The sequence below is a fragment of the Rhinolophus ferrumequinum genome, chromosome 23 (genome assembly GCF_004115265.2).
Source record: "Rhinolophus ferrumequinum isolate MPI-CBG mRhiFer1 chromosome 23, mRhiFer1_v1.p, whole genome shotgun sequence".
NCBI classification, from domain to species: Eukaryota; Metazoa; Chordata; class Mammalia; order Chiroptera; family Rhinolophidae; genus Rhinolophus; species Rhinolophus ferrumequinum.
The window spans coordinates 8,420,328-8,447,282 of NC_046306.1; the positions used below are offsets into that span (position 1 = coordinate 8,420,328).

General features: G+C 50.0%; 1 protein-coding gene across 12 annotated transcripts in view; it reads left to right on the forward strand.

The window, feature by feature from the left end:
* The first annotated feature begins 2,594 nt into the window (after positions 1-2,594).
* The window catches only part of NFATC2 (nuclear factor of activated T cells 2), a 149,424-nt gene continuing 125,063 nt past the window's right edge, over positions 2,595-26,955 (forward strand). For 6 of the 12 annotated variants that reach the window (XM_033095061.1, XM_033095062.1, XM_033095060.1 and 3 more), the window contains exon 1: positions 14,323-14,683. In XM_033095061.1, coding sequence (XP_032950952.1) covers positions 14,554-14,683 — 130 coding nt within the window. In that variant the 5' untranslated portion in view covers positions 14,323-14,553. Of the gene's footprint in view, positions 3,079-14,322; positions 14,684-14,719; positions 14,813-26,955 lie in introns of those variants that run through there. The other 6 variants (XM_033095066.1, XM_033095064.1, XM_033095071.1 and 3 more) reach the window with 4 other exon arrangements.

A 26,955-nucleotide genomic window follows, 5' to 3' on the forward strand; every position in this document is an offset into this window, starting at 1 on the left:
AAGGAGGCCCCCTCCCTGCAACTCTGGGCACCTGTGGAGATGGGGACTCGCCTGCCTCTGAGGCCTGAGCCTGGGTGGGACTGTGTCTAAAATTATCCCCGATAATGAGTCTGGCAGAGGAGGGCCCAGCGTGCTCATTTCCTGCCTTGATTCTGGTCTCCAAGACCTCGGCTCTCGGGAAGGCTTCTGGGAGGCAGGGGCTGCGGTACCAAGAACATGGGCTTTGTTGCCAGACAGAGTTGGGTTCAAGTCCGAGCTGGTTGTGTGGACATCAACTCACGGAGCCTCAGTGTGCTCATCTGTAAACAGGGTTCACAGCATCAAGCCCAGTGGGAGGATGAAATGGACTAGATCTCGCAAAGAGCCTGCTTTGTGCCTAGGATGTGACAGTTGTTCCATAAAGGGAGGGCTGGAGGTGAAGGGTGTGGACTGCAGGGTCAAATGGTCTTAATCCTGCCTTAATCACTAGTCACTCCTTGACTGTGGGAAGGTTATTATTTTTTTTTTAAATATACGTTTTAAGCATTTACTGTATACCTTACTGTTCTTAGCATCGCATCATTACATCAACTTGTGGAAGGCATTCATTGTGTCCCTATTTTATAGAGTGGGTAAGTGACTCCATGGCAGAGCCAAGAACCTGATTCTAGAGTCTGTACTTTATCGTTCCTCTCAGGTCACCTAATCCAGTGCTCCCTGATAGAACTTTCTACAGTGATGGAAGTGTTCTAGTCTGCGCTGTCCAACTTGGTAGCCACGAGCCACATGTGGCTTTCGAGCATGTGGGCTGTGGCATATGCAACCAAAGAACTGACTGTTACATTTTATTTTATTGTTAATTGCTTGAACTTTTAATAGCCACGTGTGGCTACTGGCTACAGATAGGCCAGTGCGGGGCTAATGGCTCTCTGTCAGTGTGTTACTCTGCAGGGGGTGTCGAGAGCAGGAATTTATAGATGACTCCAGCTGAGGGCCTGGAAAAGAGTAGGTGCTGAGTTAGGGGTGCTATTCATAGTATTGCAAAGTAGAGGGACCGTCTTTAGAAGACAGTGGTTCGTAGAGTGGCAGCAGTAAAAGGAAGTTGCGTGCTTTAAAACTGGAAGTCTTGCAGCCCGGGAACCCCTTAATCCCAGGCAAACCAGGATGGTTGGTCACCTTGATTTTGCCTCGGATGATGGGGTGAAGAGTCCTCAGGAAATGGGGTTCCCTGAATAGGCTCCCTGAAAAGACTCTCCTCACAGCCTACATGCCAGTATCTGCCAGGAAAGCAATAGGCAAGTCATCTACCCTCTATGTGCCTTGGTTTCCCTTTTGGAAAGTGGGGGAGAAGGATCCCAGAATGTTTGCAGGTGGCTGCAAGGAATTCAAGGTGCTGGGCTCAGAGCGCAGTAGACGTGCAGATGTGGCTGCTCTTTGGGGGAGGAGTGTGCCTTCAGCTGCATTGCTGCTGAGACAGTCTTCAAGGTGAGGGGGGGTGGGGCCAGGCCTGGGTGGGGGTGGGGGCTTTCCCAGCAGGTTTTTGTGGGACAGCGTCTTCAACAGAAATGGCCATATCTGAGAGCCCAGCGAGGCTGTTGTGGGCCGAGGCGTGGGATACAGAATGGTCCCACGGACGGAACCAGCTCCTTTCAATGTCTCTTAAAGTTCAAGGCTCCCAGGAGGAGACTGTGTGTGTGTTTGGGGCCGCTGTTGAGTCACCAGCTTTGGTGCTCCCCGAAGTTTTCTCAGAACTCACGGCAATATCTGAAATGGCCATGTTCAAAGCGGGCTTCATCTGTGGGCCCGGATTTTCCCACCCTGCTTGCAGACGAAGAAGCCGATCCAGCCTAGGTTTAAGAAACAGCGTTCTGCGTCTCCTCTTCCCCGGCGGCCTTCCCGTCCAGGTTCTGTGGCCTATTGATGGGAGCCATCCTGGGCGTCCCACGGACCTTCTGGAGACTGCAGAGTTCATGACATGCCTTCCCTTTATTTTCCTGTTTATTCAGGACATGTGTAAACACATGGGTTGCCTGGTTTCGGTGTCTCTTTGGCCATTTCATTATTGCTGGAGCCTGGAGCATCACTGGAAACCTTGGGTTTTCTAAATGAATCTAAAAATATACTCTTTGAAAAAAAAATCTTGGAGTTGGAGAGTTGACACAAGGCACCGTTATTTATTTCTTTTCCCTCCTCCCGTCCGTCCTCCCCCTCCTCTTCCCATCCCCCTCCTCATCTTCTTTCTCCTCCTACCATCCCTGAATACAAAAAAATCTGGGCAGCTAGAGGCCCAGAGGGACTGGCAAGGGCCCAAGGGTCCGTCTCCAGGGGCCCCAGCCACCTGGGATGTTGGTGCGAGCCCGGGGCAGCTTTCATTGGGAGGCGCCCTTTTGGAAAATGGGGGGCTTGGGAGTCCGGGCATGATTTATTAAAAGCTGCAGCGGGCTAGGGAAGGCGGTGGCTGGGCAATCCTTGCAAACGGCCGCCTGGAGCTCCTGCAAGGCCGACTTGGACACTGGCACGCCCCCACCCCCTTCTCCTCGCCGGCGTCCGCATCACTCCCTCTCCCTGACTTTTCTCCCGAACAATCAGGGACTTGTGCTGGCGGCCGAGGGAGCCACGGAGCTGGCTGGCCGCGGAGGAGGCGACGTCATGGATTCCTGAGTGTGAAGTTTGCAGGAAAGCCCTTAGTTTTTGAGATGGACGAGATCCAGTGGTTTCCATGGTGCTGGATAAACAGGAGGAAACAGTGAGGGAATCCCGTTATTTTACTGCATTGAAAGCCTATAAACACGGAGCGCCGGGAAGGAAGTCGCGTTCCCTCTCGAGTAAGCCGAACGCTGAGCCGCGCCGACTCCGCTGCTCCGGGAGCCGGGAGCCGGGAGCGGGAGGCGCGCAGCTCCCGGGCCGCTCGCAGGCTCCTCGGCCAGGGCAGCCCCGCGAGCATGCTTTAGAGGACGGCGCCCCCTTGGCTCCGGGTCGCCAAAAATAGAGCCCCGGTCACACCGAGCGTCAAGCCCCATCCCCTCCAGATGCAGAGAGAGGCTGCGTTCAGGCTGGGGCATTGCCACCCGCTCCGCATCATGGGGTCTGTGGACCAAGGTAACTGACTCGCCCTCTGTTTCGGCCGGTTCCTCCTCCCGCCTCCCAGCCCTTCCCTTCCTGCTCCTTCCCCGGGCAGCGCTTTCGGCTCCTGGCTGAGGTTGTGGGGGAGGCCCGGGGACTCCCGCTTTCCAGGGCGCACAGGTAGAGTGGTCAGGGGGAGAGCCGCCCTCACCCTGGCCACGGCGGGGACACGAGGGGGCCGACTCTAGACCACCGTGCGCGGGGGGCAGTGCAGTGTCCCAAGGCGGGATTCCCCAGGCGAGGCTGTCATAGGTTTTTCTCCTCCGTGGGACACCGGGAGGGATTCTCGCTACTAACCGCTGGCTGCTTAACCGTTTCAGCACTGGGCTTTTGACAGCAGATGCCATTCAGCTGTATTTATTATTAACATTATTATTATCATTAGGCATCATCGTCATTATTATATCATTAGTTAGCTTTTTTTTTTTTTTCTCCGTTTAGGAGAACAGGCTCGGTCCTTTACTATGTAGCAAAACTAGTCATAAAAACTTTGCTTTTTAACAGTCACAGCGGCAGATGCCCTGGGACATTTAAACAATTTTCTCCCCCCCCCTTTTGATGTGTCTGATGGATACAGTCCTCGGGCTCCGCCTTTAAAGTGCAGTGTACCATCAGTTTGTTTTGCGATCTGATTACACTGTGCTTTCTGTGTTTCTGCCTCTTTCCTCCTCTTGGATTTAGCCCTGGAATCATACTCCTTGGATCTGACGGGAGGGGCTTCACCTAGAAGAATCTGACAGGAAAATCTCCCCTCTGGTTGGGATGGTGGAAGGGTTTGGGCCGTACACTGATGAACTGGTCTTTAAAAGTGGAAACCGGGCAGGGTGATGCGTGTCCCGGAGGCCAGCCCTGCATACAGCGGGGGCACGGCCCAGAGGGCTGGGCTGCAAGAGTTAAGTGAAATAAATATATGTAGGAGGAGTTAGCCTCGTGTCATAAAATCAGCGTTGAATGTAGGTTTTGTGCTCTGCGTGGCTGATTAAAGTTCTGGGGGGGAAGAAATGACAATTTCAGTAAATAAACCTGAGGGGCTTTTTCTGAAAACCAGAGTGAGGCCAAGTGCCTTGGGTTAGGTAAACGGTGTGCTTTGCCCCCGCGGACCTCAGCGACTGAAGGTTTTTAGCTGAGTTCCGCTTTTGAAAGCCAGACCCTGCCAACGCTTTGAACATTTTAACTGGTACCAGTTTATCCTGTCCTCTGCTAGTGGTCCAGCATGTGACGTAATGGCCGAGAACGATTATTAATATCGCATGACCTGTAAAAGCGATGCTCTCGGACAGGCAGCAGATTCAGTAAGGACACGAATTGGTTTTGAATGTCACACATACTGGACCAGAGTGTTTGATGTTATGCTGGTGGGGGAGGGGCAGCAGAGTAATGCCAGAGGTAGCTCTGTTCAGAAAGAGGGAGAGAGCGAGCACTTGGAAGAGACGCTGGGCTGCTGTTTACTCTGTGGTCTACTGTGTTTCCCTGAAAATAAGACCTAGCCAGACAATTAGCTCTAATGCATCTTTTGGAGCAAAAATTAATATAAGGCCCAGTCTTATTTTACTATAAGATCGGATCTTATATAATATAAGATCCAGTTAATATAATATAATATAATATAATACATATAATATATAATAAATATAATATAATATAATGTAATATAAGACCAGGCCTTATATAATATACCGTGTTTCCCCAAAAATAAGACCCAGGCAGTCAATCAGCTCTAATGCGTCTTTTGGAGCAAAAATTACTATAAGACCCAGTATTATATTATATTATATTATACCCAGTCTTATATTATAGCAAAATAAGACTGGGTCTTATAGTAATTTTTGCTCCAAAAGACGCATTAGAGCTGATTGTCCGGCTAGGTCTTATTTTTGGGGGAAACAGGGTAACACAAGCCTCCCATTTTATTGCAGCTGCTGCACCTCTGCTCCAGGCTAATAAACTTGGCTCCTCTCTCAAAATGATGAAGTCTGTGTGTTTTGGGTGTGCACGTGCATTGCCGGCCCTCCCCAGCCCATGCTCATGTGTGCAGGGATTGTGAGTACGTGCGTGCCAGTGTGTGTGTACACATGTGGGAAGACAGGGCACCGCATTGTTCCCGGAGAACCACACTTGGCATACCAAGGCAACTGGGCACACAGAATGTAGTTCCAGGCATCAAAGAGCTGGCATGGGAGACGCTTCGATCGTGCCCTGCAGAGGGAAACGCTAATGCCCCTTTAAACTCAAACACCACGTGAGCACAGGGACAGACCTGAAGTGCGCATGCAGATGGGTGGGGCCATAAAGAGCAAATAGAAATATTTGCATGTTAAGAAAATACTGACCTTGCTGTGTAGCTTTGGGTTAAGGCCCTGGGAAAAACTGAAGGTCTGAAAGAGGTGTGTTCAGTTTTATCTGAAGTGGGATGATGGAAAGTATTTTAGGAATAAACAGACCCAGGGTGAGCTCCGCTCACTCCCAGACCCAAACTCCCTGCCTTCTGCTTGGATTAGGATTTCTCCTTGGCCACATCACAACTGTGTGACCTTGGGTAAATGCCTTAACCTCTCTGTGCCTGAGTTTCCACATCTGTGAAATGGCGCCAATAATGACTCCCTCAAAGGATTGTTGTGAGATTCAGTGAGGTGACACATATAAGGAACATAAAATGGTGTCGTGCTCATAGTCAATGTTGGAGAAATGTTAGCTGCAATTCCTATATTAAAAATGTAAAGCAATAACTTACGTTGATCTAGGAACTGGATTTTATGGCAAAAATTCTTTGAAGAGATGCAGTGTTTTAAACTTCTCAGGGTACTTTTTAACTTACTGGGGCTTCCCAGTGAGACAGATTAGGCTCAGATCATGGCTATGAAGCCTGAGTTTCCTCATCTGCAAAAGAAAACATGGGAGTGCAGACCTCATAGGGTTGCCACGAGCATCCTATGAAATCACACACATAAAACGCTTATTTGTGTGCTTCACATGCAGTTAACACACACGAGATGTTATTATCGTCTGACAGTTGAGGATAAGGCGAGCCAGCCTTGTCCAAGTTCATACAGCACCGTAGCAGGACAATGGCTGGTCCACAGTGAGAGCTCCATCGCTGTCCACGGTGGTGAGAGCAAACATAGGCTGAGCAACATCTAGGAGCGGCACAGCTAAATGTTGACAAGTATTAAGCTTTTAATTGTCAGGGCAACTGTACTCCGTAAGTACTGTAATAATTGTCTCCTTCACAGAGTTCAGGAATGAGGCACAGAGAGGTACAGTTACCCAGTAGGGAATGAGGGAGCCATCATTTGAACCCAGGCTCTTGGCCGTATGCTCTGCTGTCTCTGGAACTCGCTCATGTTATTATAATCATTATAATACCCTTTGATAAATGAGGAAACCGAAGCGGTCCAGACCTCGGTCCTGAGCTCTTTTCCCAACACCACGTTGGGAAGGGGTGACATATCCTAGAAGGGTAAGAGAGAAGTGTGGAAGGATGTGAAGAGTACAAGCATCATTGTTAAAGATGGGGAAACTGAGGCAGCAACTGATTTTTGTCCTAAGCCTAGGATGAGTTAGGAAGGGCTCCTTGCCTTGCCTCACCTCGGAGAAAGGGAAGGACGTTTCTACTTCCACCAGAGGGGAAAAAAGTCCACAGACAGCCACGGGGCTCTAAAGCCAGCACTGGTTTCTGCTTTGCACAGAACCCACACCCCTCCAAGGGCCCCTCCTCCTGGCTAAGCCCTGTTCTTGCTCCCCAGACAGCCTCTCTTCCAGCGAGTTCTTCCAGTCTCCCCTTCTGCAGGGAGAATCACTCCTTTTCTCAGACCTCATCTGACTACCTTTAACTTTCCTTAGCTGGATTGTAAGCCCCCCGCCACCTCCCGAGGACAGGGGTGAGAGCTCCTTTTTCTGTGAGTCTTCAATGGATCCCAGGTAACATTTCTACACCCAACATGTCAACAGCTTGAGATCTGGGTGAGAGGTTCAAATCTTGGCTCTGCCACTTGCTAGCTGTGTGATCTTCTGAAAGTAACCGCCACGTCTTGTGCCTCAGTTTCCCCACATATAAAAGAATGATAGTTATATTTAACCTGGAGTAATAGTTAATATATTTAACACTGAGTGTCAGCCAATCAGAACAGCAAGAACAGCGTCCAAGGCACTTATGGGCCAAGAATCAACCCTTTATCTGGTGAATTGCAGGGAGGGTTCCAAGGCAGCCGAAGCCATTGGGGTGGGGTGGGGCAGGTGACAGTAATTATTTATCAGTGTACGGAAAGTTTCAATCTTTGAATAAACAATATAATGCTCAAAGTACCCACTTAATAAATAATCGCTGTCATTATTGCGGTATAATTCATTAATTCAATATTTACCCCCCCACCCCCCCAAAAAAATCCAACGTGAAAAGAAAATTACCAAGGGCTTTGTTGTACATTTTCTCATTGGATAGCTCTCACTCACTACATGAATGAGTGATTATTTGCCATCTTCTCTAGAAGAAGCCAGGCCAGGTCCTGTTTTTGTTCCTTTGCTAGAACAGGAGTTTGAGACTCTCTGGCCATCCAGACTGGATTAGAGCCTCCTGTGAGTTCTCCGGACCTCTGCCCTGCGCTGCCGTCTTCCTGTACTGATCACACTGGTGGTGACTGTCCATGTTTTGTCCGTGTCCTCAACCAGACGCAAACTCAGGGAACCAGAAACCACACTGTCTCGTTCACCGCTGTGGCCCCAGTGCCTGGACGTACTCAGTCCTTTTTTTTTTGTTAAATGGATGGATGGAAGAATGAATGCATGGACGATGCACAGTAGGGGTGATGTCACGTAGTAAGGCCATAGAATTAAGACTTAAGCTCTGAAGCACCGGGCCATTATTTTGACTCACTCTTCTGCCTCCTTTTGCCAATGACGGTGGCATTTGACTTCCATATTTTCCCACCTCCCGCTAGTGACCTCAGCAGGATTCCTCTTGATCATCCAACAGGCACACACTTTCCTGCTGTTGTCTGGAGTGAATCAGCCCCCAGAGGGAACAACAACAAACCATGACCATGACAGCAGCCATCACTTTGCTGAGTGCCAACTATGTGCCAGGCACCACCCTAAGGGCGTTCCACGTGCCACCTCGTTAATCGTCACACCGACCTGACAGTCAATATCCCCGTCTTGCACAGGGACGCATAGTCACTCCCCCAGGGTCACATTAGCAGGTCACAGACCTCGGACACAAACCCACTCCACCACGTTGCTCACCCTTGGGCTGGACTAATCGTAACGATAAGGTGACCTGTTTTCCCTATCAGACGCATACGCTATGGCCAAGCACGTTACAGATACTCTGTCAGTGGATTCTTGTAAAAAAAACCCAGAGAAGCTGGTATTTAACATGATCCTTGTTGAAAGGGGAGGAAACCGAGACGGGAGTGGTCAAGGCATTTCCAGGGCAGACGCAGTCCCTGCTGATGCCAGAAGCGTGTGTTTAAGGGCTCCATGGTCCTGTTTCTCTTACTTCCTGCACCAGGACCACCCAGCAAGACGGCCACGAGCTGGAGAGGAGGGCCGCAGACCTCTGAAGAAGCCAGCCCTCCACACCGTTTGGAGTGTGTGTGTGTGTTGGGGGGTTCTCCTCCCTTACACCTTGCCTTCCTGGGCCGCTCAGTAACTTCTGGCAGCCCCCATCCCCTCCCTTTCGAGTTCTCTCCAGCACGATGGACCTGCCCTGGGACCTATTTCCTTCAAGCCTCAGTAGCCCAAGCCCAACTGGGTGCTTCTTTGGCCTGACATTCTGGCATGTCCATTTTCAGCACTGTCACTGCTTTGGGAGCCGGTGTGTGCCCGTTCCCCTCATTCCTTTGCACACACACTATTCACACTCTTCTCTTTGCCTTTGCCTGTGCTGTGCCCATCTGTCCACCTGGGGCTCCCTTGCCCCCTTTCACGTCTTTCATCAAGGCCCAGCTCATTCTCATCTCCTCTTACAAGACCCGTTGACCGTCAGCTCGTGTTCGTCCACATTTTTAGAGCGTCTGCTATGTGCCAGTTACTGTTCAAAATGTTGGGGATGGAGTGGTGACCAAGACAGTCTGTCCTCATGAGGGAAACACCAAGCAAGTGACTGCTAAGGAATATCCAAGATAATGTCAAATGGTGTTCAATGCGAGGGACTAAAATAGGAGAAGAGAGTTGCAAATGACTTGGTATATGTGTGTGTCTGTGTGTGCCTGTGTATGTGTTTGTGTAGGTGGGTGTACTCGTTTCCTGTGGCTGCCATCACAAATTACCACCAACCGGGTGGCTTAAAACAACAGAAATTAATTCTCTCACAGTTCTGGAGACTAAAAGTCTGAAATCAAGGTGTCGGCAGGGCCACGTTCTCTCTGAGGGACCTGGTAGGGGAGGGTCCTTGGCACTCCTTGGCTTGTCAATGCCTCACTCCACTCTGTCTCTGTCTTCATGCAGCCTCCTTCCTGTGTGTATGTGTGTTCTCTCCTCTTCTCATAAGGACCCCAGTCCTTGGGCTAGACCTCATCTTAACTTGATTACATCTGCAAAGATCCAATTTCCAAGTAAGATCGCATTCACAGGTACCTGAAGTTAGCCCTTGAACATATTTTGGGGGAGGGACACAATTTAACCCACAATAGTAAGGATTGAGATAATTCAGACTGGATGATCCCTTCCTCTCTAAAGAGATCTCTGAGTGGCCAACGACCTGCCTGTAATATGTCTGGGGGACGAGCATCCCAGGCCGAAGGAATAGTGAGTACAAAGGCCCCCAGGAGTGACATGTGCTTGGGATGTTCAACAACTAGTAAGACCTGTGAGGCTGGAACACAAAGGATGGGGGACGTGTGACAGGAGACAAGATCTTAGATGCCAGGGTGGGTTCACGCAGCATCTTAGGAGCAATTTGAAGTTCATTCTCAGGGTAATGGGGAGGCATTGAGGGAATTTTAAGCAGCAGGGATGTGATCTTGTTAATCTTTTCAAAGGATCCTATTGACCATGAAGGGGGGAACAGCCTCTAGCCAGATAAGAGTGGATGTTCAGAATGCAGGCGGGAGGTGTTGCAGTGGCCTGGGCAGGAGATGATGGTGGCCGGGGCCAGTAAGGGGTGGAGAAGGAGGGGAGAAGTGGAACTTCTAGTCCATAGTGTGTTCTCCTTTATGGTTCTCAAACCGTGTTCCCTTGAGCCCTGGGGTTCTGCAGTGTTGGGCCCTGTCTTTGGCACCCGAGAGTAGACGCCATTAATTTTATGAATAATAGGAACCACTTCAGACACGTCTTCCTCTCGGCCCAGCCTGGATTCCCCATGTCAGCTCCACCTCACCCTCTGCTATCACTGGGAGTCATAAGACTTTTTTTAGCGTTTCATCTTGGTCCAAAAATGTCCCTTAGCAAATCCACCCTTAGCTAATAACCCAGGAACAATGTGACTCAGTAATGAGTATCAGATTTGTGTGGGACAAAACCATTTCTGTGGTGGCATGTGTGACTTTTAAAAGTAACACCATCACCTCCTATGCCTTAGTGGGGGTAATAGTGAGTCTTATGTATGGGGGTGCTCGGAGGTTTAGATCATGTCTGTGATGCAATCAGTGTGTAGAAAGTGGTCCGTTTATTTTAGCTGCCATTTACACTATTATTTTACTGTTTTAAATTCAAGTTATTACTTCCCGTCAGCCTAATAACCTTCAGGAGCCTTTCCTGAAGGGGATACATCTATTTTCCACCAAATCTCTGGGGTCTTCTCTGTGGGTTTTGGACCACCTACTTCAGTCACTGAACCAATGAGACCAGAGGCGTTCGTGGAGTACGTTCATGGGGACAGACAGGGGCAGCTGAGTGGGGGCTGTGACAGCAACAGAATCATCGGAAGAGGGCAGTCCCTCTTCAGCTCCGGGTAACTGGTCCATCTGGGAACATGGGCCTGCTGTGGCCAGATCTTCCCATTTTTTAGGGTACAGTGGAAGTTTGGATTTTTATATGAAATCTCCCAATTAAAAAATGTTAGTTCAGATTAAATAAAAGTTACAGGGCAGGCCAAACATAATATGCCTGCCGGGTTATTAGCTAAGATTGGATGTGGCTGAGCTACTAGAAACCCGTGACTTGTGCTGCTTTCAAAGGGCGCTTCTTCTTCCCTTCCTCATCTTGGTTTGGGTGCTGACTTTTAGGTGAAGACCCCTGCTCAAGGGTTGGGGTGGCAGAAGGCAGTAAGAGGCGGGGAGAATGACAGGAGATGATACCAAGGAGAGCTGCGGGCGGGGAGTGCAGCTTATCTGCAGCCTTGTAGGCCAGGTGTTTGTATTTAATTCTAAACTTAATGGGAAGCCGTGGGAGGGCTTGTGGGATGTATGTTTTGAAAGGGTCCCTCTGGCTGTTCTATGTAAGGACAAACATGGAGGAGGCTACTGCAGTTGTCCAGGTGAGGGATGCCCCGGGCCTCGGATTACTGGGGCGGGGCGGGGGGGAAGGCCACTGGAGTTGGTGAGAAAGGGTTGGATTCGGGTTATGTTTTGAAGATGGAAATGCCTGGATTTGCTGAGGGTTTGCAAGTGGTGTGAGAAGAGGCGAGGAATCAAGTCCTTCTCCTCGGCGTTCAGTCGGAGAAGTGGAGGAATACAAGGGTGGTATTTGAGCTGGGAACACGGGAGAGGCACAGTGTCAGAGGACAATAGGGTTTGATTTGGACACATTCTCTTTGAGATGCCCGTTGGATGCCCACATGGAGATGCTGGGTGGACGGTGGGATGTAAGAGCCCAGATTTCAGGGGACAGGTCCAGGCTGTAGCTAAAAATGAGCCTTATACCAGAAGGGGGAAGTAGGGCACAGCTGTGGGTGGTAGGTCCCTCCAGGGCCAATTTGGAGGGGCCTCAGGACTCAGAGCCGCCTGCCGTGGGGATGGGGGGAGAGCTCAGTGCTCCTAGATATTTGTATTCAGGCGGAACCAAGTTATGCTGAGTAGTTTGCCAAAGGAACACACTGGGGTGCCGTTATCAGAAGGAGGGGGGATGATTCTCAGAAGGCAAAATCAACCCATGTCCACTAGAGTAGAGACATTAATCATTGTGGGTGGGGACGACAAAGGACACGTGAGGAGGACAGCAGCCTGTCTTCTTTTCTACAGCACAAGGGCGGGCTGCTTCCTTTGTTTATCCCTGACCAAATTTCGGGGTCTGGACTTTGGGTCTTGTCATGAGGACCAAGACCCCCCAGCCCCTTCTAGATACTTGGCTGTCCCTGTCTGAGCCTCAGTCATCTTCCCTCCTTCACCTAAATTTATCAGCTACCCCCAGAGATGCATGTTGGACGCACCCAGTATAGTTGGGCTCATGGTTAGGAAACAAAGATGATTTCTTTATGCTCTGCCAACCAGGAAGTGCCTCCCAAGATTGAAAGTTGGGGAGTCCTGAGCCAGGCCCAGGTCCCTGGAATGGAGTTTGAGTCTAAACCAGTGGTTCTCAGCCCCGGCCACACACGGGAAACCTCTAGGGAGCTTTTACAAAATGCTGTGGCCCAGGCCTCACCCTCAAACATTCTGATTGGAACTGGTCTCTGGTGGGTCTAAGTGCAATTTGGAAAACCCTATTCATTGCTTCCAGGATATAAGGCTGGTGAGGGTAGTGTTATGTCCCGTTGATGGCTTCATCCCCAAGATCTGTAGCAGTGCCTGGTACCTAGCAGGTGCTCAAATAAATATTTGTGGAATGAATGATGACCAATAGCTTTGCACAAATCCCTTGATGGAGCCGATGGCTCCCCTGAAGGGTGTGCATTCTCCATACTTCCGGCACATGGGAAAGGGTCCCAGTCAGACCCCACTTGAGGTTAAGCTGTGGTTCTTAGAATCCCTGAACTGCCCCCACCTACTCTTCTGATCCACTGATTCTCAACACTGGCTGCATGTTAGATTCATCTGAGGTCATTAAACGCCCCTTTTCCCCCCAAAAAAAACCCAAAGAAATAAAAAAAGCTTTTGGATGTTCTTGGTCGTTGAGCTTAGATTGATGGCTGAGCACAGGCTTTAAAAAAAGTATCCCAGGTGATTCTAACGTGCTGTAAGGGTTGAAGACCCCTGTTCTAATCTTTTCTACCACTGTGAGTCTGTTTTCTGACTTCAGTTGATTTGGTCCAAGACCCCTGGAGGTGTTTTATTGGGGGACAGTATTGGGTTCATGTATAGTGTTCCCCAAATGTACCTGTTCATAGCATTCACTTTGGGATCTTGCTTAAAAAGACACATCCCCGAGTCTCTATTCCAGACTTAGAGTCAGCAGCTCCAGCGAGGGGTCTGGGGATCTGTGGTTAGCAAGCGTCCAGGTGTACTTGTTACCTGCCAACCTCTCCAGCAGCATGGCCCTCCTTGCTCAGCCTCCAACACAGCAAACTGCTGCTGGCTTTTGCTTTAGTTTGGTTCCCACTGCCAGAACACACTTCCCCCAGGTCACCTTCCATCCACCAGGTCACCTTCCCCGAGAGGCCCTTTGTGACCACAGACGTGACTGAGGACTCCCCAGCCCCTAGCCTTCACTCCACACCCCTGGTCAGTCCTCTCCTACACCCTACAGGAGGTGATCTTTGTCTCCTTGTTTTTCTCCTTGATGTCTCTTCCCCCAGTCAGAACCTGAGCTTTCACAGGGCCACAGTGTCCCATTCGTGCGGGGTCCCTGGCACATGATAGGTGGCCAAGAGGTATATATGGGAGCGTGGGACTTGTATTTTCAGAGTATCGGTGATTTTTTCCCCCCAGGTCCTGGGAAATTGAGCTCAGGGCCATGTGGGGGACTGAACTCTAGGTGACAATCATGCCACAGCTGTATGCACACAGAGGCACAGGTCTGCCCCCTCGGAGAAGAAAAGAGGGAAAATCTGGAGATCAGCTGGGGATCAGTCACCTAGGGCAAAACTACAAGTGGCAGCAGCTTTCTTGTCTAGATCCTGGGTCTGGCAGGGCTCGCAGCGCTCACTGCAGGGAGGGTGGGAGGCAGCGGCCACCCAGCGCTGCCCTGCTGATGCCTGGCCGAGGAACCGGCCGGTGGCTAAGAGCAGTGCCCCGGCAGTAAGGACAGGGCAGGCGGCGGCCTCCTTCCTCCCGGGCGCTGGCCAGCTGGGGCCGCCCGCCTCTCCCTCCCTCCCTCCCCCGGGTCCCCTGGTGATGGCCCCGCCCCCGCCGGCCTGGCCGCCCTGTCCCCGCCTACCCCCTCCCAGGGCTGCAACAGGTGCCTCCCGGAGCAGGAAGCTCACGCCGCTGCCGCGGCTCAGCTCAACCAGGCGCGTCCATACTCGCTGCACCAGGCGCGCCATCCCCGGACCCGGCGTGCGTCCCCACGAGGACAGTGACCCCGCCACTCCACTTCTCTGCCCGCTTCCTGCCACCTTGCCACCCCACGGCGAGGGGCCCAGGAGAAAGCCCAGCCTGCCCTCGTCCCCCACCAGGCAGCCCGCCCGCCGCCTTGTGAGCCATGGATGTCCCGGAACAGCAGCCGGACCCCGACGGCGGGGACGCCCCGGGCCACGAGCCCGAGGGCAGCTCCCAAGACGAGTTCGACTTCTCCATCCTCTTCGACTATGACTATTTGAATCCTATCGAAGGTCCGTGGAGGCTCCCCCCGGCCTGGCCTCCAAGCCCGGGCTGGGGCTGGGGCCTGGGGAGTGGGCACAGGGCCCTCTGCCCCTCCACCTTACTGCGGGGCTTGGTGGGTGGAAGGTGCCTCTCCCCAGGTGAGAGGGAGGGCATGAGGCCGCAGGGACTACTGCCACCCGTAGGGGGCGGCAGGCTCACTCCTGCCCCGTAGGGCGTCAGTTTCCAGTTACTTGTGACTTCTCCCTGAGAGTCACTGCTTACGAAGCCAAAAGTGGCAGGGGGCTCAGCTGGCCTTTTACCTGCTGCTGGGTGGTCAGAGGGCAACAGAAGTGATTTGCTTTTGGAGGGAGGAGGTGAGGCAGCCAGACAATGCAGTTAGTGAGAGGGGGCTGGTGCAGGAAGAGTCCCCACTGAACCGAATTATCAGGGCAGGTGAAAGCTGATCCTCCTTCCTCCAGGCGCCACCGGGGGTGGGGTGAGTGGCATTTGTTGGGGGACTTTGTATTGAAACTAAGGAAGAGGTTGTCTGTGTCTAAAGCTGGAGTGTGGTTTGACTTCACTGCTCGGAGGCCAGCCCATTTCCTCCCTGGGTGGTGCGGCTGCGTTTGCGAATGCGCCGCCCCCTCCTCCTGTGGATCAGTCTGAGCTTTCAGTGATGCCCACCCCTAGTCAGAGTGGCTGTGGGGGCGGGGCCGGAGGCGGGGGAGTGTGGGCTGCTCCAGTCGAAGGGACCTGACAGTCTGTGCCTTCAAGTCCCCTTTGCCGCTGGGGGCAGGGACTTCCCCAGGCTGGGCTGTCACTTCACGTGTTCCGTAGGAGCCTTCCGCAGAAGCAGGAGGAGGCCACATACCCAACCTCACTGTATTTTTCTGGTTAGCAGGTTGTCTTGGAAAAAAACAAAAAGACCCAAGCAGGCTTCCTGATTTTGACAGCCCAGCCCAGCCAGCGCTTGCTGGAGCCTAGGGGCCGGCCTGCTGGTAACTTCCAGATGCACCCACCGGGGCTTGGCTACCCGTGGAGTGCAGGAATTGGTTGTGCGGGCTCATTTGTGTGGGCGGCCTTTTCACAGACTGGGGTGCGGGTGGGGGAGGGGGGGAGGCTTGCTCTTTCCCAGAGGTGCTCTGTTAGGCAGCTGAATGAGAAGGCTTAACTTTCTGTCCATGCATCTTAGGTGAGGGGCTTGCTTTGACCTCGGGGATCCCCTTCACGTGGATACCAAGTGAAGACAGGAATTAGTAATTATTCTGTATTTTGGCTGGAGATGGAAATAATTAGCCACCAAGAGAGACCAGTCTTCTCGAGTTGCAATCTGGAGGCCATCCTTTGCTTTGAAAAGATACGATGAAGAATCTGCAAATGATGCCTGTAACGTCAGTGGTGTTTCTGTGGGTGAAGATTAAAGTCATGTTTTGCAGGGAACTAATACACCCCTCCCAGATTCACAATCAGCTAACCTTTTTTTTTTTTCTGGCGGGGTGATTTCCGGGGAAATAGTTTCCAAGCCAAATCTGATCTGATGGGAGGTGCTTTTTATAGTTTTTCTTGGCAAGTGGTGCTTGGTGGCCGCCAGATGGGTGTCTAAGTGACCACAGTGAAAGCCCAGGAATCTGTTTTATTTTTTTAAGTAAACTGTTTTTTGGAACAGTTGTAGTTTTACAGAAAGGTTGTGAAGGTAATACAGAAGGTTCCTGTATACCCAGCACCCACTCCCTGCATTTACTGCTTTACATCAGTATGGATTGGTGCTAGTATAATGAATGAACCGGTATTGATACATTATCATGATGTAAAGTCCGTACTTTATTCCAATTCAGACTGTCCTTGTTTCTTGTGAGCTTGACAATGTTGTGGCACACCGGTTAGGTATATTGTCGAATGTCCCTCAGTTGGGGTCTTTCTAATGTTTTTCTCATGGTTAGACAGGGCTATGGGTTATGGGGAGGAAGACCACAGATGTAAGGTGACCGTTTCCCTCCCATCCTATCAAGGGTCCCTACTGTCAGCATGATTTATTACTGTTGTGGTTGACCTTGATCACCTGGCTGAGGTAGCGTTTGTCAGGTTTCCCCACTGTAAAGTTATGCGTTTCCAAACTGCTTTCTGGAAAGAAGTTACTGTGTGCTGCCCCACTGAAGGGGTGGGGAGTTACGCTCTGGAATCTGTAAAATGAGGACTCCTTGCTGAGAAGTAGGCAGCCCAGAAATGTCATAGCTCAGGAAGAGAAGGGATGTCTTGAGCCTTGAGAGGCGAACGCGAGCTGTTCCAGATGTGGGTGTGGCTCTGGCTTACCCAGATGTTCATAGGGCCCCTCTCTGTGCTTCTGTGTGGTGGAACTCTCCAAGGGCCAATACCAGCCCTTATCTTACTGTTGGGATTTGTCCCAGATGACAGTATATTGGCCATGGGTGTGAGGCGTTACCCTTAATGGACAGGAACTTGGCAAAAATCAAGGCAGGAGAAAGACTGCTAACGGGACAGGTGCTGTCAGACATTGGTGGAGGTAGAGAATTAGGGGGAAGTCAGAGGCTCATTTTATGGAACTTGAGCAGATGTTTATTAGCTCATGTCCTAACTCCTCCAATCCTAGCAGGGAGGCACGCTGGTCACCCCCAGTTTGCAGAGGAGGATGCTAAGGCACAGAGAACTGAAGAAATCTTACCAAGAAGAAATAGCTGGGTAACGGCAGAACAGAAACATAAACCTGGCAGTCCTGCTCTAGAGCCTGCGTTCTGAACTACGGGTGTGAGGGTTCCTCATTCCCTTGTTGGATGAGAGACACATGTAAAGCAGTTTGTAAGGGGCCTGACACCATGGCAAGGCTGAAATTTAAAACATTTACCAACTGAGTGATTTTGGACAAATCATTTAACCTCTCTGGACCTCCATTTGCTCATCTGACAAATGGCTGAAATAGAGTACTTACCCCATAAGGTTGATTGCCTTGAACGGGTAACCCACTTAAATAATTTAACAGTGTGATTTGTAAGTGGCATTTTATTAAACAAAACCTTGATTTTGTGACTAGGGTGCTCAGTGAATGTGAGCCATTATTCATCCAACTATTGAACACCTATTGTGTTAGATCCTGGGGTTATCATAGGGGATAAGACCTGGCCCCTGCCCTCACTGAGCTAGAGTGTTTAATTATTTTCTCTTGTCTAATTGCATAGGCTGGTATCTCCAGTAGCATGTTCATAGTTGTGGAAATAGTAGGCATCCTTGCCTTGCTCCTGAGCCCAGCAGGAGGACCTCTAGTGTTGGCTTTAGGATCAAGGTGTATGTGTTTATGCCAAGGAAGTATCCATCCAGTCCTATTTCTTTGAGAGTTTTGATTAGGAGTGGGAGTTGAATTACATGATAAACTTTTTGGCATCTATGGAAAAATAGGATTTTATTGTTTCTAGATTTGTTAATACAGATTTTTCTAGTATTGAAACATTCTCGGTGTAAACCCTCCTTTGTCACTGTGTATTATTTTCTTCTGGTGGTGGGGCCAGTATTAGTTTGATAACATTTTATTCATGAATTTTTTCAGCAGTATTCATGAGTGATATTTGTAATGTCCTTTTCTGTGTGCTACTGGGTTTAAATGTCTTTTATTTTCTATGCTCAGGAACAATGTATGTATTGTTGGGATAATTCAGTTTCTAAAGGTGTGATAGAATTCCCCTGTGAAGCCATCTGGAGCTGGTGCCTTTTTATGGGGTTTGTTCCGTGATCACTTTCTCTATTGTGCCTGTGGGAATTGGTCTGTCTACACTTTCTGTTTCTACTGGAGTCAGTTTTGGTAAACTGTATCTTTTAAAGAAATGATCCGTTTCCTCTGTCTAGGTTTTCAAATTTATTTGCCTGGAGGCATGCAGGGTAGATTCTTATTTTTCCTACTGAGGGAGACAGCTAAGAATGAATGGGAACAGGGCTTGGGGAGTCCTGACCAGGGCTCCTGACCCCCCCCTTGGAGGGGAGAGGTGTGCTGGCAGACAGAAGTTGCATCCCTTGTGCCTGCTTGTGAGTCCAATGAATTCATACTTCTCCCAGCTGTAATGTGTTGGGTGAGACAGACGGGTACTGGAAAGCCCTGGTCGCCTCCAGAGGTACCAGATCTTCTCTGGGCTGTGTTAGGGAGGATGTGTCGGGAGTACTCACTTCTGGTGTGTGTCAGTGGGTCTGGTGTATCCCTCCTTCAGTTCCTGGTAAGCTAATGCATGTGGTGCTGACTTGGACCTTTCAGAAAGGAAAACAGTCCTGGCCATTACCTGTTGAGGCTAGCCCGGTGATCCTTCAACTTTCTAGATCACAGCCCTTTGCAGAGCCGATGAAAGCGACGGATGCCATATGCCCACTCCCTGTCGGAGCACATGTGCCCACAGTGTGTGATACTGTGCGTCAGCACATCCCACCCCGCCGCCCCCCTACGTAGCCCCCTTGGCTCTCCACTGCCTTTTCTGCCATTTTCAGGTAGAGTTACAGACGCAGCTATAGCCCATTCCCTAATGTCACCTGCACTACAACTCAGGAACACCTGCTCTCGACTCATTCACAGGAGACAATTAAAACCTCATTCTCTCAGCAAACACTCGCTGAATGCTGGGTTTGTGCCAGGCCCTGTGGGGGTGTAGAGAGAATTAGATATGGTCCTGCCCTTGCCTGGCCCCCAGGCCGTTGTGGGACACAGCCTGGTAAACACATAGGGACAAACGAGGTGCTAGGATATAGTATCATGGGTTTTTTTTGGTGCTTACTAAAAATAGACTTCTACCCTAAGCAAGCAGTTTCGCTAACATGTGACATTCAGAGACGTTGTCATCTGTGTTCAGTTAAGGACAGGCCTCAATAAGCTTGCTTTGTACAAATAGTGTCTCCAGGTGTAGCTGGAGAGGTGCAGGGAGGCCTAGGATTGAGCAGTGGCCTTGTCAGGGAGACAAAGCAAATGGGAAGAAAGTTGCCTTAATCATTCTTCACTATTGAATACATGTCGTCCCAGCTTCCAGATTGAAAGGCCGCTGTTCTTGAGGTAGCCTTACATTTTGACTGGGAGTGGAGGCCCTGAGAACCTCAAAGTGGTGTTATTTAGGTGGGTTCCCAGGGCTTTCTAGTCCTTATCATGTGATGGGGCTGAATACATTTGAAAAACGCAGCCTCTGTGGCCAGTGGTTCTCAGTCCTGGCTGCACGTTAGAGTCTTCCAGCCACACCTGGACCCATGCAGTCAGCCTCTTTGGGGTCAGTTAACATGGCTGAGAGCCATACGATGGTAAGTGGCAGGGCAGGTCTTGGACCCAGGGCAGCTGAGGATCCCGAGTCCCCGCCCTCAGAACTACAAGTCAGCCAGAATGTCACCGACTCCAGCTTTTATGGAGCCCAAGTCTGGTAGCCTGAAGGTACATTCATCCTCTCCATGTAATATTTATGTAATTATCAATTGTATGTTTACTGCTGTCCTAGCGGGAGTATACTCATTATAAGACACGCAGCAAAAATAGAAATGGGAAAGGACAGGATATAAATGGCAGTTCTGCTATTTTTATATTTCTTTCTACACCCCAGTCGATTGTTGCGCGTGCCTCTTGGGGTACACGGTCCCCCAACTCTGGAGGCCGTTGGCTCAGCAAGTCAGAGCACCACGTCTGAAATCAGAACATCCTGCCTTGAAATTCCGACTTAGTTGCCTCTTACCTGTGTGTTTCACTGGGCACTAGAAAGCACACAGTGTATAATGGCCAAGTACATGGAGGAAAAGTGGCATAGTTCCTCATTGGTGGTGTGCCTCAGGGCCCATGATTTTCATTCTCTGGGCTGTGTTTTTCTCACCTGTGAAATGAGGACAGGACAGTGGTGCTCACTTTCTAAGGCTGATGGCTTCCCTAAGGCGGTGTGGTTAACGTGCCAGCTGCCGGGCTGTGTGACTGTTGCATGGCAGTGGGGTGGACTCTGAGAAGTCTTCTGGCTCCCTTGATTTGCCTCAGCCTTTGATGAATCCTGAGCCTTAAGACAAGACAAGATAGTCTAGAATGAAGAGCCATGCAGTTACTGGAGAGGAGCCATGGCCGCTGGGCTTCAGTCGGCACTACAGCAAGTTATCTAACTTTGCACGTTTGCTTCTGATTTTAAAAACTCATCTGGTCCCTGCCTCAGCCCCCGAACTTGGCTGGCTGCAAAAGCTTTCTTGGTTGTCCAGACTTCAGGGCCGGGAGGTACCCCTGTGACTGCCTCTCTCAGGCAGGCAGAGCCTGTCCCGGTGTCCTGCCCTGTCCCCATGGGACCCTCGGAGAGGCGGGGCCAGGAAGGTGCAGCCCTGGACGGTGCAGCATGATGGATGCCTTGTGGCTTCCCCCCACAAAGGGACTTCCTCTTTCCTCCCTCCCTCCCTCCCCAGCACAGGAAATGGCCACAAACTCCACAGAGCTCCTGCCAAACTAGGCTTCTCCAGGGGCTGGTTTAGTGCGAGGTTGAGTTTTTGCTGATTGTTCCAAACTGAGGCCAGAGCAGAAGTTGAGACCCTGTTGGGATGGGCCAGAGGCTGCTGTCTGCTTCCCTACATGGAGCAGAGTCCAACACTTTTAGGGTCCCCCCAAAGCAAGAGGAACTGCCTTTGACTCTTTCCTGAACTTTCAGTATGAATTTTTTCCAAAATTTGGAAGAGGAGACATAATGGTATAATTATGTCCCCATCACTAGGATTCAACAATTATCAACATAAAGGCCAATCTTACTTTATTCCTCCCGCAACATATTCTCCACAGCCAGCCCCAGTTAGTCTAAATCAAATTCCAGATGGCATGATATTTTATTAATAAATAGATTAGTATATAGCTCTCAAAGATAAGGACTCTTAAGAAAATTCACATAGCCTTATCAAACCTGAAAAAGAAGAATTCATTTCAAATGTCCCGTGTTCAAATTTCCTGCTTGTCTCAAAAGTATCTTCTTGCAGTTAATTTATTTGAACCAAGATCCAAACAAGACCTTCACATTGGTGTTTGGTTGTCATGTGTCATGTGGCTCTTACTCGATAAACGTCCCCATCAGTCTATTTTCTTGCCATTTATTTGTTGACGACACAAGGTCATTTTTCCTGTACATTTCCCCACATTCTGGATTTTGCCAGTGGCATCCCGGTGGTATCTTTTAATGTGTTCCTCTGTCCCTGGCAGTCCCGATAAAGTAACATTTAGATCTAAACGCCCTGCGCCTTGGATTTTTAATGCTTTTTTGTTTTGTTTTCTTCTGCAAAAGAAATATATCAAAAGCAGACTGCAAGCTACAAGCAGAGCAGAAAAATTGCTTTTCCTGAGTGCTAATCTGAGGTTTGGGGAAAGAGTGTTTTCTCAGTGGGGCCTGTTTTAGTTACTAGGACGCATTTCTAAAAGCCAGCCCTTCCCAAGTGAATTTTAATTGAGTCATGCCTGGGTGAGCTTTCTGAAGGGAAGAAAGTCGCCTGCAAAGCTTAGGATTTATAAAGGTTCTTATTAAAACAAACCTGCTTGGGCATGCCTGGAAAAGGGGGGATGTGAAATGAAGGCAAAACCCCCCCAAAAACCCCAAAATCTTTGTCTTCGATGCTTACGGAAGTTATTGTAAAGACTACAGAAAGCGGCCGTGCATCTGTGTGATCCTAAGGTGGGCTACAGGTCTGACAACCCCTACGGGTGACATCACTCTGTTGTCATGGAGAAAGGAGGAATGTCATTAATGACCAGGGTTGGCAGGGGCCACTGATTAAGTGTGCCAGCTCCCGGGAACATGGCACCAAAATGAAAGCTCCTGGGGAAAAGTGTAAATAAAGAACCTGTCAGTCAATAAAGTATTAATTTTAAATCTCTACCCCTGGCCAAGGGTTCCAGGGGCCCTGCTGTCTTCAAGGGGAAGTTTCCATTTGGATTTCAAATTGGCTGAAAGAATGGTGGAAATCAGCTTTTCGGGGTGGGGACTCCATGGGGGTGAAGTTTTTGAGGTGCTGGCATAAAGGTGAGGGGTCTTTGCTGAGTTGTTTAGAGGATGAAAAGAGGGAAGGGAAGGTGGTTGTCCCCCCACTCATGGCCCTATGTGCAGGCCTTTGATGGAGACATGGGTTTAGCCAGGGCCGGCCCTCTTTCTGAGGGAGGCTGGTCTGAAGTCTATTTCTGGTGAATTCTTCTGACCAAATCTTCCCTCTCCTTTTGGTGAGGAGGTTGCTTGCATCCTGCTGTCTGTCATGCACTGAATGACAAGTGTGGAGGGACTGTCTTCTGTCAGAAATGGACCTCTCGAAGTCACAAATCTAATCTCCAGGGGCTGTCTTTTTGACACATGGAGGCCGTACAGATAGGTGACTGGATAAGTAAATTATGGTGCAACCATACAATGGAATAGTACACAGCATTAAAAAGAAACTGTGGCTGCGTGCAACGTGGATGAATCTCAGACATGATGTTGACGTGAGAGACGTGATATGTGCATCCTGTTTGATTTTATTTATGTGACATTCAAGAACAGGCAAAGCCAGTCTATGGTGAGGGAAGTCGGGCTAGCGGTTCGCACTGGGTGAGGCTTACTGGCCGGCTGGAGCCTTTGGTGGGATGGAAACATTCTGTATCTTGCGTGGTAGATACACAGGTGCACATGCATGTAAAAGGGCACGAGAGGTACATTGAATATTTGTGCATTTTACCGTATTTCAGTGATGGCCCAATTTGGATCCCAGTTCTGCCCCTGATTGTTTTTGTGACTTTGGGTGAATCTCTGCAGCGCCTGAGCCTCAGCTCCCCTATCTGTAACACAGAGGAGTTGATAGTACCTGCCTCCGGGCTGGTTGTAAGAGAGGGAGACAGTACACATCAAAGCCTGCAGCACGGTGAAAGCCAGCTGTTTGAATAAATAAAAATAGAAGGTCTCTGAATTTTTGGAAGGCAGTAAGGCCCCATGGAAGGACTTTAAACCAGCAAGAGGTGGTTCTTTCCGTCCCAGTTTGAGGCTGGAGATGAGACTTGGCATCTGCCAGATGTCTGGGTCCTGCTGCCCCCATTGCAAGCTGACCTTGAGACATGCGGGTTACAGATTGCATGCATTTCTCTACCCCGCTCCAAAAGGAATACGTGTCAGCGGTGGCTGTGTGTGTTTTTGCAAACAGCTATGCCAGCAGCCAGTCTGTAAGGCTCATTGCTTGCAAATTGTCCCAAGTCCTGTGTCCCAGGCGCCTGGCCTCATGGCAGGCTGCCTGGGAAGCAGGACCAAGCCCTTCTTTCTGCCCAGGCTGGTGAAGGCAGACGGTTGTCTTACTTGGGGCAAGGTCAGCAAAGAGAGTGTTCATGGTGGCTTTTTCCAGTGGTTCCACATTGATGAGCCGGGATGGTAAGCTGCCTCCCGCCCCTTTCTGGCATTTTTGGACCTGACTTAGCGGGATGGAATTTCTCACCTTTCATGCCCTGCGTCTGTGTGTGTCATCTCTGAGAGACGAGAGTGACAACCTGATTCTCTACCGTTATTAATACACATTATTCATTGATTGGGAATCCAATCACCATTCGGCGACTGTGCATAGGGGGCTCTTTGGAAAGTTTTGCTGCACGTTGCATTTGTCACTTGAAGGCGACCTGTAGCTTTTCAAAGAGGTTATTTCCGATAGGTGGTGCAGGCCGCCAGATGAAAAATCCATCCACCTTCCTGCTCCCTTGGCAACTTCTCGCAGCGCTGAATGCACCGGAAGTTACAAGAGTAGTTGGGGTGATGGGAGGCAGGATTTCTGCCCTCCATCTTCTCCCCTTTCTGCCCACTGCACATGTGTGGTCCCAGGTTGTGGCATCCTAGGCACTGCCATGGCAACAGACTGTGATGTCTCATACCCAGAGCCTGGGAGTCGCACCACCTCGGGGTGGGAGCTCATTGAGCGGTGGGTCCATCACCTCAGACAAGGGGGCCCCGCTGCCAGTCTGACAGGCGTCTGGCCTCCAGGCCGCGCCCCAGTTCCACTCCTTCATGTCCTTCAAGCCTCAAGCACCAGTGCATGTTGTCCCCTCCCCCCAAAGACAGACGCCTCATGTAGGTTCCCTAGCTGGGCTTCTATTTCGGTCACTCGATTCTGCTTCCTGAAAATTCCACCAGGCCTGTAGTTCCAGGCAGAGAAGATGTTCTCTTGCTGTTTCTTTTTTCAAAAGCGATCTGTTGGCTGGTGGGTTGGCTCCGAATGGCTGCCTCAGACTTGGCTGTGTGTCCCTAAGGGTGAGCAACAGGCCACAAGAGGCTCCAGGAGGAGAGGCGCTGGCAGAGACCACCCGTGGCCTGAGTGTGATTTTTAAAATAACGGTTGACTCAATCCTGGGACTATGGAGGGACTGTGAATATTCCAGAAGAAAGGAATCAGTGTCTTTAGCTGTTGGGGTAACTTCTCCCTCGTGGGGCCCCCGGAGCAGTTTCTATTCTGGGGGCACCTCATTTCCCTGTATTGAGGTGTCACCATCCAAGAAATAGCACCTCTCATGAGGAGCAGTGTAGAATAATGGTTAGAGGGGTAGAGGACCTGGCTGCCTGAGACTGAATCCCAGCGCTGCCACTCAGAAGCTGTGTGACCTTGGGCAAATGAGTCAACCTTTCTGTGCCTCATTTTCCCCATTTGTAAAATGAGGAAACTATCACCTGCTTCATAGGGTTCTTGTGAAACAAGCATTAATATATATGAAATACATACAGTGGGTCTTGGTATGAAGTAGATGGTATGGATGTGTTAGTTGTTATCATTTTTGTTATTGCAAGTAGTTCACTGAGTCATTAACACTTCAGTAAGATTTAGTTCAGCTCCCAGGTAGCCCGGGGAAAAGAGTACAAAGCATGGAGTAGAGGGGATGTTGGAGGCGTTCTTTACCTACTGCACATATTTCCTGTGGTGAAAAGAATTCCTAAATTGCTGACGTGTCCATTTTATTTTTACAAAAATTTTCTCCCTTGAGTTTTTAAAGCTTTTAAAGGCATTTGGGGCTAGTGTGTCATACTTTCAAGTTATGTAATAAAGCAATGAGAGCCGAGAAAGGATAGAATTTTCACTTAAAAGATCATCTTTCCCTAATAACAATGGTAACATACCGATAGGTCCTATTTATTGTTTATTCTGTGTGAGCTGGGCTTTATGTGGATTAGGTGAACTCTCGGGTAGGTATTGTCACCGACCTCATTCACCGTGTGATACATGAGGACTTGGAGGTCCCCCAGGTTCCACAGCCAGGGGGGATGGGGCAGTGGAGCTGGGGTCCCCTAACACTGCGTGTTGACGGAGACCTGGATCTCAGTGCACATGCCTGGCTGAGGTGGCGCTGGAGTGGCCTCCCCAGCCATCTTGTCCTGCAGTGTCTGAGAATGGCCAGAGGTCTCCCCAAAGCTTCGTGGGGCCTAGATGGTGGGGTGAGCACCTGGGAAGTTGATGAAGGGAAGGGTGACGGTAATTAGAACTTTCAGATGTCTGCTGTAGCAATGAGTTCCCTGCTGGGGCTGACAGTGAGCCTGACATGGCTCAGTTCTGAATCACTTCAGGTTGGAGGGCATGACTCATGGATGGATGCCCACCGTGTGGGCATCTGTGGGGTGCAGGCCCTGTGTGAGGCACCGGGCCGTATTGCATAGAGCCACGTTCTCAGCTGGGGCCACTCTGCCTTGCAGGAGACATTTGGCAATGCCTGGAGACGTGTTTTTTAGTTGTCACAGCAGGGAGACGGGTGAGGATGCTTCTGACCTCTAGTGGGTAGAAGCCAGGGAGGGTGCTAACCCCCCTCCAGCCCTCAGCAACAAGGAATTGTCTCGCCCCAAATGTCACTAGTTCTGAGACTGAGAATCCCTGGCCTAGTGGTTGATGGCGCTCTGAGGCCTGGGTTCAAGCTGTGGGACCTCGGGCAAGTTAATTCCTCGCTCTCTGTCTTAGTTTCCTCATCTGTAAGAGCGGAATAAACAGTGCCTACTTCGTAAGTTTTTGCGAGGAATAAATAATTTACTACATGTAATGTGCTTACAACAGTGCCTGGCATGCAAGTTCTCAAAATGTTAGCTGCTTTTTCTATTGTTATTATTAATTTATTATTAACCCATATCTGCCTTCAAAAAGCTCAGTTTAGCGGGGAGACAGACAAGTTGAATCTATAATCGATAGACTTGACTACACGACTCTCTAGATTCTAGGAACACAGAAGAGCTGACTGATCCAGCCTAGGGAATCAGCAAGGACCTTCAAGAGGAGGTGGCCCAAGTGGAATCTTGATGGACAAATAGCGGCTTGCTAGGTGAAGTGAGGACAAGAGTTATGGGAGGGAATTCTGGGCAAG